The sequence below is a fragment of the Pogona vitticeps genome, chromosome 1 (assembly GCF_051106095.1).
Source record: "Pogona vitticeps strain Pit_001003342236 chromosome 1, PviZW2.1, whole genome shotgun sequence".
NCBI classification, from domain to species: domain Eukaryota; kingdom Metazoa; phylum Chordata; class Lepidosauria; order Squamata; family Agamidae; genus Pogona; species Pogona vitticeps.
Window position 1 is genome coordinate 71,448,877 of NC_135783.1, and position 20,017 is coordinate 71,468,893.

General features: G+C 39.9%; 1 protein-coding gene across 1 annotated transcript in view; it reads left to right on the forward strand.

Moving 5' to 3' along the window:
• The window catches only part of NOX3 (NADPH oxidase 3), a 39,434-nt gene extending 22,676 nt beyond the window's left edge, over nucleotides 1-16,758 (forward strand). The window contains exons 9-12 of the mRNA XM_020780007.3: nucleotides 6,795-6,957; nucleotides 8,241-8,387; nucleotides 12,058-12,182; nucleotides 14,424-16,758. Of these exons, the coding sequence (XP_020635666.3) occupies nucleotides 6,795-6,957; nucleotides 8,241-8,387; nucleotides 12,058-12,182; nucleotides 14,424-14,550 (562 nt within the window). The 3' untranslated portion in view covers nucleotides 14,551-16,758. The remainder of the gene's footprint in view (nucleotides 1-6,794; nucleotides 6,958-8,240; nucleotides 8,388-12,057; nucleotides 12,183-14,423) is intronic.
• Nucleotides 16,759-20,017: the final 3,259 nt, after the last annotated feature.

Consider the following 20,017-nt stretch of genomic DNA (forward strand, 5'->3'; position numbering starts at 1 on the left):
CTTATATTAATGTTTTCCTTCAAAAAGGCTACTTAAATTATGTTACTCAGAAGAGATTTTAACATAATTTGATGTGAACATGATCTAGCCAAAAAGTGATGCACCTGTTTGAGGTTGTGTCCCTAATGGCTATGCAGTGCTAATAATTACAGGGGAAGTGAGGAGGTCTTCAATGAAATCTGGAAGCCCCACCCACTGAATCTCCCCCCTCCCCTGTTTAGTTAAACATTGGCTGCTTGTCTCTTTGAATCCCATAATTCAAACACTGGGATTATGTCAGAATGAACTTGGTAGGATTCACTTTTCCCTACAGATGCTTAACATTGTGCTGCATGGGGCTATGGGTAGTTAGCTGGAAATCAGAAAAATGTATTTATGCTGCAGTGCCTGTACACAAGCCTAGGATGAAAGACACAAAAATAGATTATCCCTAGTCTGAAAACACACATTTCTATTTTTTTCCCTGTTTTCCATGACCTGTTTCTCTCTGCTCATTAGCATACTTTTTTCTGCTTTGCTCTGAATCTGCTTTATCCATTCTTAGTGTTATAAATAGTGCCTGTAGTTTAATAGGACATCTGGGGGCAACAATCAGTTTTTCACTGTGGCACTGGACAACAGACACTGATGCACAGATAGTTCAAAAAATGCTGGTGTTTACACATCTGCTTGTAAGATGGTGATGCTAACACCTGTCCTGCTGTGAGGCACAAAATTAGTAACAGCTGCTCGTATCCCACTGACCTTGGGATGCTTCTGAACTGGAGAGCAGCCCACATGTTTAAAAGGTGCTTAAGAATCACTTAAATGAGCAACATCATTTTGATGAGCAGTGCGGGAGTCTACTTCAGTAGTAAAACACTTGGTCTTTCACCAAAGGAGGGTCCCAGGTATTGTGTATTGCCTTTTTAAGAGGGACACCTGTATGGCCTCAGTGGTGGCAGACCATATTAGATTTCAGTTTGGGGTCCAAAACTGTGAGGAGACCTTAAAAGCCCCACTCAAACCTCAATTAAAGCAGTTAAAGCAAAAAACCTCAGGAGAAGAATGTGCTAGGCCTACCTTTTGTGTAGTCACTCTCTATAAACTGGAGAGGGATGGTGTGAGGAGGCACAGCTAGCATTCCCTCTTGCCTGGAAGATTTATTTAAGTAATACCTAACTGGGGCTAAAGTTTGATGCTGCTCTAGGTACTAGGAGATATATGTTTTTAATTAATTATTATTAGTTATTATTATTACTACTCTGTGTGGTACTGTTTCCCATATTCAAAACCAGATCCAACATTTCCTGTTAAAATGGTCAGGGAGCAGGTTTTGTGGAAAGGCTGGTGACTATTGAAGCATTAATTGGACATAACTGAATCTGGAGGTTTGCTGCTTTGCTTGCATGATGACTGAAAAGTCTGAAGAAAAGAGATTGCTTCTCATGTGTTGGCCTCGGTGTTAGTAAAAACTGAGCATCTCCATAATTCTTGTTTTCATTGAGAGCTGACATATGAGCAGAAACCTTTCCTCTTCAGGCACTGCAATGATCATGTGAACAAAGCAACAGTGGACATAAACATACTGATAGACAGAGGGAATGCTGTAGATGTAGTATATCTTGACTTCAGCAAAGCTTTTGACAAAATGCCCCATGATATCATGATAAATCTTCCAGAAAAGCTAACTAGGTGTGGGCTGGAAGTGTCAGGTGGATGCACAATTGGCTACAGAATCGTACTCAGAGGGTGATGATTAATGGATCTTTCTCTAACTGGGAGGAGAGAACAAGTGGGGTACTCCAAGGCTCAGTCCTGGGCCTGGTGCTGTTCAATACTAAATTAGACAATTGATACCAAACTAGACAAAATACAGTGGTGCATCACTAGACGATGATAATCCGTTCCACTGAAATCGCTGTTTAGCGAAATCATTGTCTAGCGAAAAGCATTTCCTATTGGAATGCATTGAAACCTATTGAATGCGTTCCAATAGGGAAGAATCGTCATTGTCTAGCGAAGATCAGCCATAGGAAAGCCGCTTTGTGAACCACCAGTCAGCTGTTTAAATAGCTGTCTTGCAAAGCTTAGGTCCCAAAAACACCCATTTTGCGAGCGCAGAGGGAGCTGTCAAAATCGTTGTCTAGCGAAAATCAGTTTGCGAAATTCCCCCATAGGAATCACTGTTTTGCAAATTGCTATAGCAATCGCAAAAAGTCAATGTCTAGTGAAAAAAACTGTCATAGTGAGGCACCACTGTAGCTAATACAGTACTCTAGAAGACAGAAACAAAATTCAAAATGACCTTGATAAGATGGAGCACTGGGCTGAAAACAACAGAATGAAATTCAACAGGGATAAGGGCCAAGTTATACACCTATGAAAGAGATACCAAATACACAGTTACAAGATGGGGGATACCTGGCTCAGCAATACTACAAGCAAGAAAGATCCTGAAATTGTCGTAGATCACAAACTAAATATGAGCCAACAGTACGATGTGGTTACAAAAAACGTAAATGCTATTTTAGGCTACATTAATAGAAGTATAGTTTCCAAATCCTGCAAGGTGCTAGTCCCCCTCTATTCAGCACTAGTTAGGCCTTGAGTATTGTGTCCACTTCTGGACAACACACTTCAAGAAGAATGCTAACAAATTGAAACAAGTTCAGAGGAGGGCAACAAAGATTATCAGGGGGCTGGAAACCAAGTTTTATGAGGAAAGGATGAAAGAACTGGGCATATTTAGCCTTGAGAAAAGAAGGCTGATGGGTGATATGATGGCACTTTTCAAATATCTGAAAGGCTGTCATACAGAGGAGGGACTGGATCTGTTCTCAATCATCCCAGAATGCAGGACACACAACAATGGGCTCATGTTAAAGGAAGACAGATTTTGGTTGAATATTATGAAAAACATCCTAACTGTTAGAGCAGTAGAACAGTGGAACCAGTTACCTCGGGAGTTGGTGTGTGCTCCAACATTGGAGGCATTCAAGAAAAAAGAAAATTACCTGGCAGATATGCTTTGATTGCATTCCTGCATTGAGCAGGGGGTTGGACTTGATGGCCTTGTAGGTCCCTTCCAACTTTCCTTTCCTTTCCTTTTATTGAACTTATACCCCAACCCTCTAGACAAAGTCTACTCGGGGCGGCTCACACGAGTAATAAAACACGATAAAATAACATTCATAATAAAACCTACTAACTAAATAGCTAAAGTCTATATACATTGTCAAGATGGGATAGTTAAGAAACAGAAAATCAGACTGGAGGGAACACCTGCCTAAAGAGCCAGGTTTTTAAATGGCCTTTGAAAACACCCAGCAAGGGAGACATATGGATTTCCGTTGGAAGGATATTCCATAGCCGAGGGGCCACCGCCGAGAAGGCCCGGTTTCTTGTTTTGTCCTTCTGGGCCTCTCCCAGCATAAGGCCCCTCAGCCATCCCTGCTGGCTTTGTCGAGTGATACGGGTAGACCTGGGTGGGAGAAGATGATCTGCCAAGTATCGAAGTCCCAAACCGTTTAGGGCTTTGTACGTCATCATCAATACTTTGAAATCAATGCGGAAATGGATGGGCAACCAGTGCAGAGCAGCCAGGGAGATATGTTGATATTTTCTCACCCCACTAAGAAGCCTGGCTGCTGCATTTTGCGCCATTTGAAGTTTCCGCATCAGTCTCAAAGGCAGCCCCACGTAGAGTGCATTACAATGGTCTAACCTCAAGATTACGATCGCGAGGACTAGAGTAGTGAGAGCCCCCCCCCATCAAGATATGGTCACAGCTGGGCAATCCGCCATAGATGAAAATATGGGTTTCCATGGTAAGTGCTGGGTTCAGATGTATCCCCAAGCTGCGAACCTCGGTCTTTGTGGTGACGGTCGTCCCCCCAAAATAAAGGGAGTCACCCAAACCGCTGACGGAGGGACTGCCCATCCTCAAGACCTTTGTCTTGTCCGGGTTCAGCCTTAACCCATTCACCTGCATCCATTCCAGTACAGTCTCCAGGCAGCGCTGAAGGGATGGAACGGCATCCACTGAAGTAGGTGAAAAGGAGATGTAGAGCTGTGTCTCATCAGCATACTGGTGACACGATGCCCCACATCCCCTGATGATCCCACCCAGCGGCCTCATGTAGATATTAAACAGCATTGGAGAGATGATTGACCCCTGCGGAACCCCACAATTGAGGCTCCATGGGGCCGAGACATTCTCACCCAGTTGTACTCTCTGGGGACAGTCTTCCAAGAAGGATCGGAGCCAGGCAAGTGCCAGGCCACCGATTCCCAACTCAGAGAGCCTCCCCAGGAGGATACCGTGGTTGATGGTATCGAAGGTGGCTGAGATGTCGAGGAGGACCAACAAGGACATATTGCCCTATTGGCCTCCCTCAACAGGTCATCCAACAGTGCGACCAGTGCTGTTTCTGTACCATAGCATGGCCTGAAGCCCGACTGAAACGGGTCCAGGGCATTGGTTTCATCCAGAAGCGTCTGAAGCTGGTCTGCCACCACCCTCTCCACCACTTTACTAAGGTGGAGAAACTTCACTTCTCTATGATTCTATGATACTTCTGGATTTTGTAATGAGTGACCAGAGATTAACAATAACAGCTAGAAATCAGTAAGTTAGTTTTCTCGGATAACAGGAACATAACTCAGTTTAAATTTTTATTTAAGCTTAAACTATGCATTAATTATTGGAAATAAGTTGGAACCTAAGTAAAGCTACTAAGTAAACTTCACCACTTCACCTTACCACACCTCATCCCCCAGCTGATGGTACAAAAGTGTGAGAAGCAAAGTTTTCAGGCAGATACTATCTCCTCTCTCTCTCCTAAAAAATTTAGGTACCAGAAAAAAGCAGGATGTGGAAGACTCACTGTTGCAGCCCTGGGCCTGGCTTTGATAAGCATGAGAAATCTTTGTTTCAGACAAGGAACTCTGAAATGTGCAACTGGTTCAGGGCTGAGTGGTCTGAAGTTTTTCTTCCTTGGTGTAGCTCACATTGGGGACATGAGAACCCCAAGGGACGCTTGTGGAGGCCCCTTTTGCATATATGACTTGATGCATGTGAAGTTTGCAGAACTTTAAAGGAGTGAGCCCAAATCTGGTAGACATTATTTAACTGACCTTGCAGTGGAAGGTTAAAGGATTTTAAACCGACAGATAATAGAGATAGTTTGAAAGGATGATCCTCTACTATGGATGTAAGATGCAGAGGCACTTCCTCTGTTCCCGAAAGCTGAATTTTGATACTTGAGGTCTTATATTTAAAAAGTCAGCCTATGTTTGCATTAATAAATCAATTAGTCATCAATCAGGAAACATCTTTTAATATTTAAAGATACTATTAGGAATGGAACAGTCAGTCCTGCTCCAGTTGTGTACTAGTCTAAAGCAGGACCTGTCCTAACAACAGGCAGAGTAAGGCAGCTACAGTTTTCAAAAGCACCAGGCAAAACACTTTAGACTCTAAAGTAACCTGCTGCCTGCCTTAGCCTAATGCCATCAGAGCGAATGGAGAATTCTCAACCATTGTCAGTGTTGAACTATCAGGCTGGTTCCCTTTTGTGCAGGGAATGGGAGGACATCATCCTGTTCTACAACTCAAGTGGCAAAATGTATAGCCCCATGCAATGGCCAGTGGTTCTAGGTGAGGATGTGGATCCTTGTCCTCATCGAAAAGCGCAGTTGGAAAAATTTATGATTTTGGAGTTTGGACTAAAACTTTCAGAAGCTCCCAGGCAGCAAACCTTAATTTTAGAATAATTTAATTTCAATATAATCTAACATAATCTGATATAATAGAACTGATATCCTGCTGCTTAGGATAATAAGTCACAGACAAGTAGGCCCAGTGAATCAGTGAGAATTTGATGAATTAACTCCTCCATAAATTCCTTTGATTCATCTGGCCCTAATCTAGTTGTGACTTCCTTGTTATTAGAGTAGACCCAACAGGATTTCAGCCACTAGAATAGAATCCATTCTGTTTTAGAGGTTCTGGGAGTTGTACTCTGAAGAATTAACTTTCCCATGGTGCAAGACTGGGATTATTATGTGCATGTATATCCATATTCAAATCAATTGTATGCTGACTGACCTGCTTTTCTATCCCATTTCTATCCCTGAATGGAGCACATTTGCTTCCCCTTGAAATCCCCTTTATCTTGGACACTTTCACATATTTACTGAATTTAGGGTTAAATGCCAATGTACTTAATCCTGTCCTCCTGATATTTTTCACTCCTCTCCCATAACAGCCAGAAGTATTCAAACTAATTTAAAAATTTCAGAATTAAATCAGTTTCTCTGTGCCTTCATGTGCACACAATAGAAGAGAATACTTTATAAACAAAGATTTTTTTAAGTGAGCCACAATTAAACACGCAAATGTTCCCACTACATTTGGCCATGCAATAAAGTGACTAATCAGATTTTCCCAAATCCTTAACATTTCAATTGTGTGGTTAAATAAATACTGAGGCCTCCCGCTCTTGCTCTCTCATGCTGTGATAAATACATTCGGAATATAAAAGATCAACTCATTAAAATTATCCCCTAAAATGAATCATCGTTTTAGAAAATGGAGGCCCACATATATTTTGTATTTTAACTTACATTATTTTTTTATTTTTAAATTGGCTTTCCTGCTCTTCTTCTAATTACATATAGCGGCTACAAGAATATGTCTGTTAAAATGACTTAGATAAATGTGATGACAGTAGAACTGATGTACAAAAAAAATTGCAGATAAAACCATAGTAGTTACGAACTTAACACTATTAGTTTAAATCTCATTGCAGGCTGGCTGTGGACGGGCCCTTTGGAGCTGCGGCAACAGACGTGTTTCAATATCAAATCAGCGTATGCATTGCTGCAGGAATTGGGGTCACTCCTTTTGCATCCATTCTGAAATCAATTTGGCATAAGTGCTGTAAACTAAACACAGAACTGAGGCTGGAAAAGGTAAGGCCTATTTTGCTTCTGAGTTTCATTTTAAAGATGCTGTTATACTTCCTGCTTGTTTGGTGGCAGTGGGGATCATCTCCACAAATAATTGTGATGTTTGTCCTCAGAACAGCTACCTGTCTCCCAGCTAAAACTCTATTTATTTTTGGCATCTTGAATCAAGCCATTGCTGCCATGGCAAAGGCTACCTACTGCTGATTATTCCTAGTTTTGGATAATGCTATGGTGACCCTTTGGTTTCTGATGTGCCTCCAAACATGCAGCACACACTATGTAAGTGACCTGCCATCTACTGAACTTTGTGGGCCACAATACACCTGCAAGGCCTCAGTGAAACAACAAATTATTTCACTATTAAGTACTCAGGAAATACAGTTCCCCTATCAGTAATAATGCCTCAAGCAAAGCTATCTGGATTCCTTGTCACAATGCAGATTATATTAATAAAATATAAATTTACCCCCAAACATAGTAGCCCGCTATAAAATTAGCTACTTATTTCTAAGTAAGTATGTTATAGTGTTATCGTATACACAAGTACACATGCTTAACATGTTTATTTCTGAATAGATGTGTATACAGGATTGCACTGTCAAACTCCCATTTTACTCATAGAGATTTCAGGATGATTGCACATGAACTCAATGTGATAATTAAACATAAATGCTGCTTTAGAGTGGCTAAAAATGAGAGATGAGGTCCAGGAAGCATCTCATTTTAATTTCACCTCAGCAATAACTAATTAAGCGGCCCTAAGTAAGCCACTATTCTTCCCATTTACAATATGGGGATAAATATAAATCAATCTCACAGTATTGTTATAAGAATTACTGAGACAGTGGATGTGATTTGGACTGAAAATTGAAACAGTGCTACATAAATTATTATAGTTGTTATTTCAAAAGCCTAAGCCCAGCCCCATTATTAGGGCTTGGTAGATATTCCAATGACATTTCCCTGGCCTAAATCATTGATGGCATTATATTAGCAGAAGTGGTTTACATCTGAAACTGTCTCCATCTCATAGTTCCTTAGAGGTTGTCTTTGTGAATTTTCTTTTTTAAAAAATCTATTAAAACTGTGTATGAACAAGTTGCTGGAGTGTTTTTCAAAACTCTGCACTGTCAATGCTAGGTAGAAAATCAAATATAAATTTACACCTGAGCGCAGTAGCCAGCGATAAGATTAGCCACTTATCTCCAAATAAATAATTTAAGAGCCATAGAGGACGCCCGATGAAAGCTTGTACTTTGTTGAATTGTTTTACTTTCCCTTGACAGGTTTATTTCTATTGGATTTGCCGAGATCCATCTGCCTTTGAGTGGTTTGCTGATCTCCTGTGCTTGCTGGAAGCACAAATGGCTCAGAAAGGGAAAGCCCATTTTCTAAGCTATCACATATTTCTTACCAGCTGGGATGAAAGTCAGGTACAAATGAAATCTTATGGGACTGAGTTACTGAATCTTACTTTTCAGGATTGCAGCCTAAGGAACTGTAATCAAATGAATGCTTACATCGCATAAAGCATGGCTTCCTTAAAGCAAATAGTAGTTACATTTGTCTTTTGCAAGTATTTGTTTTGAGTGCCACAGAGTCCCAGATAAACCATTTGATGCCAAGGCTTTTTTAGTAGCTGCAGGAATATTCCACTCTCAATTGTTCTCCAATTGTTCTCTTTCCAGGTCACTTTTTTCCCCTCCTCCCAACCTTCTCTTCCCTATTGCCAGTGCTATCATTAGACAAAATGGAATAACTATGCCAGACAGGAAATGGTAGGAGATGATGAATAGCAGCGAGGTGTCTTGTGACCCACTTGCCACACTCTGGTACAGAGGACGTCACTGTCCTATTGCCCTTGCTGAAGTAAGATTCAATTTCCAATCCTTTGGGATTCTGCATATGGAGAAGGGATGGGGCAATATATTATACTTAACATCAGACAGCAAAATAACTTCAGGTCAAATCCCAAGTCAAAAGACACATGGAAGTCCTGCTTTTACAACGTTTACACACAATTTCTTCAAAGTTCTGTGTCATAGCAATCAGACTTGCAAATGAACTCCCTTTGACTAATCACAAAACAAAAGCAAGCTATTTTACAATATAGAGGTAGAGGCAATCTCCTGCTAGAAAAACAGACATCGGAGATGGGATATTCATATTCATATCCCTGGGGATATGAATACAAATATCAGCACCTCAGGGGCCTGGAAAGTCCAATCCCTCCCTCCAGAACTGGCCAATCCACCAATGGCAGAAGTAGCCTGGCCAGTGCTTCCTTGCCTCCTTGTGCAGCTGACCACCTGAGGAAGGAGGCAGGATGATGAGTCTCCCCACTCAGCTGTTGAGCGGTTGGCTCTGCCGGGAAGTGCAGGCCAGGCTACTTCTGCAATTGGCATGATGGGAATGATGCTGGCTGTGTGTACCACGTGGCAACCAATGAGTGGACCAGCCAGTTCTGGGGGAAGGGCTGGGCTTTCCAGGCACCTGTGGTGCCAATATTCATATTCATATCCCCAGGGATATGAATACGAATATCGCTGCTTTTAATGACATGCTAACTATATCATCTATTTTGACCCTTGCACTGGCCCTGCTCAGCTTACTGCTAGTCCGCTCAATAACAGGTTTTGCCATCACCAAATATTTCTTGATGGTACAGAATATTTCTGCCACTAATATGTCAATTGCTACTGACTGTTTTGATGAACTTCCTGCCAAGGGAAAGGATATGTATTGCTGTGTTGCTGGCAAACTGGGAGGCACTGACATCTCCCTTCAGACTAATTTAAAGATGGTGTTGGGTTGTCATCCAGTTGTCTAATTACAAAGTCTAATTACACTCTCAAACCAGTCCACTGTGGGTGCAGCAGTGTACTTAAAAATCTGTGTAAGATTGAAGCAAGGCTAGGAGGCATTGCTGGGAAACTGGGAATAGAGTAAAGGGAGGAATAATATGGGGAGGGGGGAGAAGAGAAAAGGGAGTGTGTCAGGGAGACACTGGAAAATGCCCACCATCATTGGTTGTTGACCTTGTCTAATCCATTTAGTTGGCTACCCCTCTGGATCTGCTTGACGATAGTGGAAGTCTACATGATATTTATTTATTTATTTATTTGATTTATATCCCGCCCATCTGGTCTGGTCAACCACTCTGGGCGGCTTACAATAAAATATACAATTAACCATAGAATATACAAAAAATACAATAAACCACAAAGATTTAACAAACAAACTGTGGGAACATACAATAATTATAACAAAAAATAAATAAGGAAAAAAGAAATTAAGTATTGACAGGAGGGAAGGCCTGAACGTACAACCATGTCTTTAGTTAGCTCTTAAAGGTGCCCAGCGTAGGGGCCGCACGAATTGCCGGAGGAAGGCTATTCCAGAGGCGAGGAGCCACCGCCGAGAAGGCCCGGTTTCGTGTTCTTTCCTTCCGGGCCTCCCTCGGCGTTAGGCTCCGCAGCCTCACCTCCTGGCTTGCGCGGGTGATCCGAATAGATCTAGGTGGGAGCAGGCGTTCCGCCAAGTATCGAGGTCCTAAACCGTTTAGGGCCTTATATGTAAGCATTAACACTTTGAAGTCAATGATAGCACTGTGGTTCACTCATTACATAACTTAAGATGGGACTTCCATAAATTGTGACATCCCTTGCATATGCAAATATACCCCATCATGATGTATGAACATGTTCCTATGATCGAGATTGATTGTATTGGATCTAGATTAAGACATGTTACAAGGATATAAAACTATGCTTGTCTGCTGCTATGCAAAGGCAAGGAACCACACCATTCTTCCCTTTAATGGGTAGCAAGATTTTTCTGGTGCTATCAAAATGGGTTCTCGCATTGCTACAAAGTGTGCTGCCTCCCCCACCCCAAAATTGTATGATTGTGTTTAACTATGAAAGCTGCTGCTTTTTAAATGGAATTTTAAGAATTATAAGCATTGGTTGTATTTGTCCCATGTTCCTCTCATGTTGATATATATTCTTCAATGATCAGACAACATTATTGCTAAAGCCAAGTAGGTCTGATCTTTTTGTATGAATATCCAGCACATTTTGTTCAGCCCCCAGTTCTCCATTTGTTGTTGTTATTACTCTGTTTCCTCTCACTTTTCTGGGGGGAGAGGGGCTTGGAATTGTATCATGGGAACAATTGTTTTGGTTCTTCTGCTACATTGTTGGGCATGTCTGGAGGATTGAAATCAAGAAGATGTATACTGTACAGTGAAGCACGGTACAGAAGAGAACACTCTTGCTTTTTCCTTCCTATTCCTTTGAAGTTCCATTAGAATAACAAAACCTTCCTTTGCAGTTTGTTTGTTTGTTTGTTTGTGTTTTCTACAATAAGTCTAGAGCTGCATCAGTTGACAGTTCAAACAAATGTTATGCTCTACTGGTAGGTATATTGATAAAATATTTTAGTCCTATTTTGGTTGTTCAGTTTGGATCTTTGGATCAACAGTTTTATGCATTGGAAGTAGTAAAAGCATGTAGAATAACGTTTTATTTATTTTATTTCTTGCATTTACATACTGCCCCATTTAATTGAAAGCCACTGCTCTGGCCAGTCTTACAATATAGCATAACCCCTTCCCTCCCCTTTCACTCCACCCAAAAACAAAATAGATGAAAACAGCCAACAAACCAATAAAACATGAACAGCTAAATAAACAGGCGAAATTGGGGGAAATCCTGCCTCTGAAGATGGTAGCTTTAAATGAAATGATTGCTGCATTCATATTGATATGGTCCTAAACAACTTCAGTGCTAAAGCTGTTGAATCAAAAGCTATATGCCATGGAAGCATGAGATAAATGTAAAACAAAAAGTATTGGTAAATCAATCTTTCAAAGAAGTATAGCTTTAAGTGAAGTGATTTCTCCAGTGTTGCCATGGAGAAGAGGGTCAGGGAACTCAGTGCCGATTCCTCTTTAAAAATAGGCTTATATAACATCTGCATTTTCCCAGTTAATCAACACTGCTTTTTAATGAAAGCATTATAGCATTTCCTGTTGATTCTAATGAGATGTTACAATTTGTTGATTCCAAAATAATGACCTTTTTGTTCACTATAATATAGGCGACCCATATTGCATTACATTATGATGAAAAAGTGGATGTAATTACTGGCTTGAGACAGAAAACCTTCTATGGAAGACCAAACTGGGATGCTGAATTCAAACACATTGCAGAAAATCATCCCAGGTAAGTCAAACGAGCAAGTAATATGGTTATGGTCTGTCTTCTACACTGCACAAGGAGTTGTACCTCTTTACTGGTGACCCTTTTAGAAATAATTTAAGTTGGGTTCTTATGCTGAAAGCATCTTTCTATGTAATAAAGTTTTAAATGAAGAAATCTTACATAGACGATGCCAATCAAATCTAATTTTTGGACAAGAAAATCTAATATTTAGAAGCATTTCAATATCTTGGCATTTGTCCAGCTATAATTGAAAGACACAATCCAATTATTGTTCAGCATAAAGGACAAAGTAACATTAATTTCCCTTGAAAATGGTTATTAAAGAGATAAACAGTGAGGCCTTTTTCTTATGATGTCAAGGATGTGTTTGTTCCCCCAACATAATTGGCTGTGGATGTAAAGACAATGGTCTTATGTTATTAGTTCATCTCAGCTTGCAAGGTCTAAGTTGAAGTCCAGAGTTTTCACTCGGAAAAGGCTTAGAAAAGCTTCTTTGTTCCCCTAAACTTCTGAAGCAATCATTAGAACTTTTTTTTTTTGTCTACATCCGCCATAGCAAAAAGGGCAAAACTTTGTAATTTCTTAGCACTGCTATTTATCTATCCATTGATGAAAACAAAATGCCAGAGGGGAGAAAGATGAACTGAGCAATCCTAATTCAAAGATGTGTCAGCTCTAGGGGGGGTGAGTTAATGACAGGCAAAAGTAGAAGGAAACATTTATGTCTCGGATATCAGATTACAATGTACCTGACACAACCTCCTTCTGAAGCAGGGCTTCATCAACATCAGAGCTGCGAAATACCTTTCCAAGGAAATTCAGCCTACACCAGTTCATTCATTTTGATAATTTTTGATATAACAATTATTTAGATAATATATAATATTATCTTTCAGGGCAATGTGTTCTCTAATACACCTCACATAAATAATTAAAAGAGATACACAAAATATTCCAATTATATTCCAATCAATACAAGAACCAGGTGTCTAAAGGAATAGAAAATCCAACTCACCACATATCTTTATGTCAAAGCAGAACAAAAGAGGCAACTTATTAACCCAGTGAAGATGATGGGGTGATAGAAGGAACATTTCAAATATGAAGCCATTATTGAAAAGCCTCAGTGTGTAATAAACTGTGGGGTGAGGTGTATGAGCAGGGCTTCAGGGACCAACCTGAAGCTCTAGGTAGGCTCATGTGTATGCAAGCGGACCACCACTGCTCTAGGGATCCTGCCACTTAACCCCTTCCCAAAGACTGTTGAAGGCTGGTTTATTCATCCCCCCACTACTATTTTGATGGGTGGAAGTCTTTTCCACCCTATGTAAAGGCTGCTGGTATATCACTACTATCCTGTTATGTTGCTTTATTCTGATTTTGTCATATTTATGGATTGTTTCAGGAATTTATTGTTTCGTTCTTTGCCATGTTTCATTAAGTGAAAACTGTTTTATAGCAACCCTAATAGGGCTTTCAAGGTAAATGAGAAGTTTAAGAAGTAGTTTTACCAGTTCTATATCCCCAGTGAGTTCCCAAGGCTGAGCAGGGATTTGAACCCCAACCTCCTGAGTCCTAGTCCATCACGCCATCTACTATGCCACATTACTATGCCTAGAGTGGCCGCAAGACCAGATAGGTGAGATATGAATGAATGAATGAATGAATGAATGAATGAATAAATGAATGAATGAATAAATAAATAAATAAATAAATAAATAAAATGTGTTAGCCATTTCAACGCCTTTCTCAAAAGGTGGAGAAGGAAATCAGATACACTTGGGGGGGTGGGAATCTAATCCAAAGCCTCTGCCGTAATGCAGGATTCTATCTCACTGTCCAATATAACACATTTTGTGCAAGACTCAGGACTAGCTACAATCCAGATGCATATAAAGGATCATCATGGTGCAGTCAAGACTCTGCTCATGGCCTGAGTTCAATCTTGGGCTCAGATCGCTGGCTTGAGGTTGACTCAAACTTCCATCCTTCTAAGGTCAGTAAACTGAGTACCCAGCTTGCTGAGAGGACATGGCAAGTTTCCATAATTAAATTGTAAACCCCTCAGAAAGCACTTTAAGCACTGTGGAGCAGTACATAAGCAGCATAATTTACTTTATAATTCTCTGGATTCTAGAAAATAAGAAATTGGGTTAAAATGAAATGTCCCAGATTTTTCTTTTTTTAGGGGGAAAAAGTCCTTTTCTTACAGAATTTTTTGTATCTTAAATTTTTTGACAGTGACAGCATTGGTGTTTTCTTTTGTGGACCTGAAGCTATTTCTCGAAATCTTCATAAAATGTGCAACCGATATTCATCTGCTGATCCAAGAGGTGTTCAATTTTGCTACAACAAAGAAAATTTCTAGATGTCTTTTTGACCATTGTTACTGACAACTGAGAGCTTGCAGTATTTCCTTCTTTTTTACAGCTCTTGATTTTTTTATTTTTTATTTTTGGCAGAATTCTACTATTTTGAAGCATAATATTTGATATGTAGTAATTAGTAACAGAAGTCACGTCTTTAGCAGGATATTGCAATCTGGCATTGCTTAGAGGTAAAGTACTGTAATACTTTACCACTCTCTTTACTTACTAATAATCCTACTGAGTTCAACAGTCCCATGAAGTCTGAATGACTGCACCTCCATTTTTCACCTGGGTAGGCTAACAAACATCTTTAAGCACTGATGTTGTAGTTGACATGAAAATGATACCATTACACTCACCCTATTTCTCCTAGAGATGTGTTGTGCCAGGTTTGCTGTGTTCAGTTTCCTTTGGAAGGGAGCTAGTGGCATTTTATACTATTTGAATTTCCTTGCAAATATTCATGTTGAGCAGAAATGGTGGCTAGTAAGACATTAGATATAACATGATAGCATGAGAATAATTTCTTGTGCATAAAACAGGAGAGCCGAAACCCATATTTTCAAAATAACATTTTGAAAGTAGCACAAAAGATTAAAATGGTTATTCTTTATATATACTATTATTATTTTAGATGAATGCCACACACATCTTTTCTTGTGGCATTTACAGCAAGTAGGCCCCAGTGACTTGGCAAGGACAATGACATCATTCGCTACTCTCCTCAGATTCTCTTATTCCCTCTGGGAGTTCTCACAATAGGTGAAGCAAAAATGGATTTTCCCAGGAGAAATTGTTCAAGCTATCCTCCTGTAATATGTAAACAATCCCGTAATGCATCCCACAGGCTTTGACACTAATTCCCCAGATGGGGCTTTTCCTCATAACCAGGCACTGTAGGAGACTAGTGAAATTGCCTGTACTGTAGCAGCACAACTGGCTTTTCACAGCATGCCACACACCGTGTCTTCTTCTGAGGCTCCCTCAGAGGTAAGGAATGGGTTCAGGTATGCATATTCCACCACCCCTTCTTCCCTGCCACCTCATGTAGATGCTTCACTCTGCTTAAGGGGAGGGAGTACTGGGTCTCCCCTCTGTTTCCATGAATTGCCTGCTATCCAAATCTTCCACAGTCTCACAACAATGTTGTGCTTCTTAAAATGGCAAATATGTACCGGAAACAAGTATGTACAGTGAGCTGTATTTGTTCTACAGAGGAAATAAGAGAAAATTTGCTATTGGGCTTCATTTACTTATATCTAAATAACAGGATATCTAGATCATGCACAGTATTAAAAACAAACAAACTGAAATATGCAGTACTTTAGCAAGATGATCTATGTTCTTCAGCCAAGCTCTTACTCACTACGGATTAGTGGAAGCCCAGCAGGCAGCGGAGGTGGGGGATAAGACATGGGGATTCTTCTTCTCTCTGTCTGGCTCATTTTGTAGTCTCAGAAGCACTGAGCCCACCATTAGACAGGATGAGGTAGTTGCCTCAGGCAGCATATCCTCGGAGGTTGTGGCAAGGCGTTGAAGGCACTTCAGTCCCCGAGGAAGCTTTTTGATTTAATGGTCTTGTTTTTTGGAGGATTTTTATAAAAGATTAAAATGGAACAAAACAAGGATGCTTTTAGAATAGGATCACAGAACGCTGCTTCAATCTGTGTCCAACTACTGGTCCATCTAGCATACTATGTATCCCATCATTTTACTAGGCACCCTCCACAACAGACCTACTCTAGCTCTAGCTATTTAGGTACTTAGTTTTAAGTATCTAAGGTATTTAGATCAAACTACTGTACATTAATTCTGCCTTGCAGTTATATCCTATACTGCTCCCCTTTCCTCCTTCTACTTCATTCACTGCATTGATTTCCAGATTCCAACTAACATTCTCACTTTCCTCATAACTCATTGCTAACTTTGCTACCTCTCGTCCTTCTTTCATTGCTAGCATCATTTCCCCTTAGTTGGGTTATTGATGAACCAATTGTATTTTGTTTACAGAATATAAGATTCATACTGAAGTTTTGTGCTTCTGAAAAGAAAAGCAAATCTATGAAAATGCCAGTGTATTAATACTCAGCAGTAGTTTTGTTCAACAGTAAACAAAAGAAGTGTATTACATTTGTACTGTGGTGTTAAATACAGATCAAAGGGAACAGATAATGTGTTTATCATCCAAACAATAAAATCTGAAGTACAAAACATTCTGTATGTGTCACGAGATGAACAAGACAAATGACAACATTACACACACACACACACACACACACAAGGGGGGCAGATGATAGAAAAGATAATGTGTATAGAGCAAGAAAAACCCACATAAGGATTTCTGAAAGAAATCCAAAACCCAAATGGTACAAATATAGTTTATAATCTTCTGTTCGGGGACAGAACTTAAGACTTGCTACCAAAGAGGCAGGCATCATTTTATTGAGGTTAAGGCTATGCATCTTTATTTTCAAACAGTTTTAAAATATTTCTTTTCTCTGTGTGAAGTGATTAATGAGGGGCATAGACTGGAGCCATAAGGGAAGTGATGAATGAACCTATGCCACTGTGCCTAGAGACATCCTCCTTTCCGTGGTGTTTGTACTGAGCCTTAGAGACAACTGACACATTTTAAATATGTACTGAGAGAAAGAGAGAGATACCAAGCTTGCGTGTAGAGAAGAGGAGTGCTCTGCAGAAGCTAATATCAGGTGCTGCTCTGTGAAAGAAAGAGGTGATAATTTCCTGCAGATTCAGAATGATTGTTTTTATTGTTTTAATGGACCGATATGGAAAGCTGCAAGAAATAAGGTCCCAAACTGCTGAGTCCACCCCCTTCTCCCCACTTGATGACCTGCACTTAGCTAGTCTCCTGCAACACAGTGTAATGTTTTGCTTGCAGCTCAACATGGCATCTCTTCACTGGTTTGATTTATTCTCACTTTTGCAAACCACTGTGGTGTGCTACAGAAGATGCATTTCGAGCCCTTGCTGTAGTTCACTGAGTAGCAGAACTGTTATCTCTCCAAGAGGTAGATTTCACTGGTACTGGGGTGAGTGCCTTTGAACAAAAGGAGGAGGGGGAGACAAAGGGAAGGAGAGCGGTGAGCCCTGTTAGACTAGAATGAAACAGTTTTTACACTGAATGAGGATCACTCTATTACGAGTGCGGCTGGAATCAAAATGGATAATGTGAGGAAGCTGTGTAAATCCCTACTTAGAGGTGCTACTTTATATTGACCTCAGTATTAGGAATATGCATAAAATGAGTGTATTTTTGCAAGTACAGATGGGAAATGAGGCAAAATCAATATTTAGTGGAAAGAAAATAATTTTGCTTCATGGATATGTCAAGTTTGTTTCATAGTGGCTATCAGATAAAAACATGGGAAAGTAAACTTAGAACAGTATGTCACCTTTTGGTATTACATCAGCTAAGTGAAGTAATTCTGGAGTTCTTGCTTACAAATGTGTGCTTTTTTCCTGCCTTTGACCTCCACTGAAGCAAAGGCTTAACCCTGTGGAAGGAAAAGGCTCCTATTATCTGGCTCTGTCAACTGGACAGTAGCCTGAAGTGCTAGTCCCCACCAAAGTGACTAGTTTTTCACTAAATGAAAGGGCAAAATATTATAAAGTCAAACTTGAATCTCAAGTTCTACAAGGGCTGCAGACTTGCTTTTCCTGAATTCTGGGATTACAGATCATCCCAGGGTGAATGTTATACCTGGGAGCTCATGTGATCTTGACTTAGACCTGCTGCATCCTGGCAGAAATAGAACAGGTTGACTGACCAGGACATTGATTCCTAGACCTACATAGAGTCTCTTTTTGGTAACTGCCAGTCTGTGTAGTAAAGTCATCTTCCAAGAAGAGATGTGGGGGGGAAAAGAGGTCATACTTGAACTTTTTGAAAGCTATCAGGATTTATGAATGTAAGGCAATTTTGCCCAAGCTTTGGTTTGATTCATTTTTGAAAGGGAAAATCAAATTAAGAAACAGTGAAGGCCACATTAAGAACAATATAACTTAACCTTAACCACAATGTTAACCCTACAATCTTATCCTCAGTAGACTGGAATTCCACAATGCACTCAAGTGTTCCTTGGAGGGTGAAGGTTTAAAAAAGGTTCACTGGTAATATCTCATCATGGGCAGAATGTCAGATGGTTCATATTTTAATGTAGGTCTTTAAAAACAAATACTGAGCCAAATGCTAATTATTGAACAGCTGGAGCCTGACATTGCTGTTTTAAAATTTATTTGATGTTTTATTTTGTTTTTACAATTACATGTCAAACTAACAAACAACTGCTTTCCAAACAGCAGAGGTGTGCAAAATATATAAGGGGAATCTTAAGATGTCTTTTCAGTGTAAACTAAAAAGAAACAGGAAGCAACATTTGCATCTTAACTTATACAGCAAAGATATATGTAAAGACAGACCAAACATTAAAACCTGTCTTCATGGTTGTTCAAAGAGGGATAGGAAATTACAGTCCATGGTCCACAATCAATGTAAAGTGTCCTTGATAATTTTTTTTTAAGCGAGGCCTTTAGAAGTTTCCACCAGCCTCCAGAGATGGGATTGTTGCAACTGTGACTATGTGCATTGTTCTCACAAAATTGCCTTGTGATCATCACCGTGAACCACAGTCATTGGCAGTAGGATGTCCAAATGGTAAATAGAAATGTAATTGGGCTTTTTAAATGGGAAATATGAGGAGATAGTTGTGTTCCCTTGTACCTGAAGAATGAGTTTTTCCATATCTGATTTGAATCAAAACGTATGTAGAAGGCCCAATGCCTAAGTAATCATCACATGCAATCTACCTTGTTTTTGAAGAATGAACTGGAATAGAACTAATGGCCACAATCCTACAACCAATCATTTGTGAACACATATATGCAAGATTCTGCTGAAGTAAATTATTATTGCCATCTTCATATACAAATGATGGAGAATGTCTGGGAGTTATTGGAAGAGAAGATAGATGATAACTCAGGGTTTCTAGCAGGTAAGGGTCTGTCTGACTGTGCTTTAACATAGAAAAGCTCCAAACTTACTGTTGCAAGATTAATGACATTTCAATGGGATATCAAGGTAAATGAGCAGAGAAGTAAAACACTCCCCTATCCCAATTTTACTGTCATACTTCACTATGTTCATTTATTCTAATGACCACCCAAATACATGAAGTGTAGGAAGATTAATTTAGTTCTGGACCCTCTACTAAATCCAGATTCATTTGTGAAAACCCTTTGTCAATTGAATGAAGCACTATCAATTATAGCTCAAACTGGTTATTCAAGGAAATGTCTTCCCAGGGATTAGCCTTGTGGGTGTGGGTTTTATTTTTTTTGTCCCACAACAAGCTTTCTTAGATACAAGCCTGGGCAATCACACTTGCAAATTTACCTTTCCACTAACCAGTTACAATCAAATCACTCTGGAATGCAAAATACGTA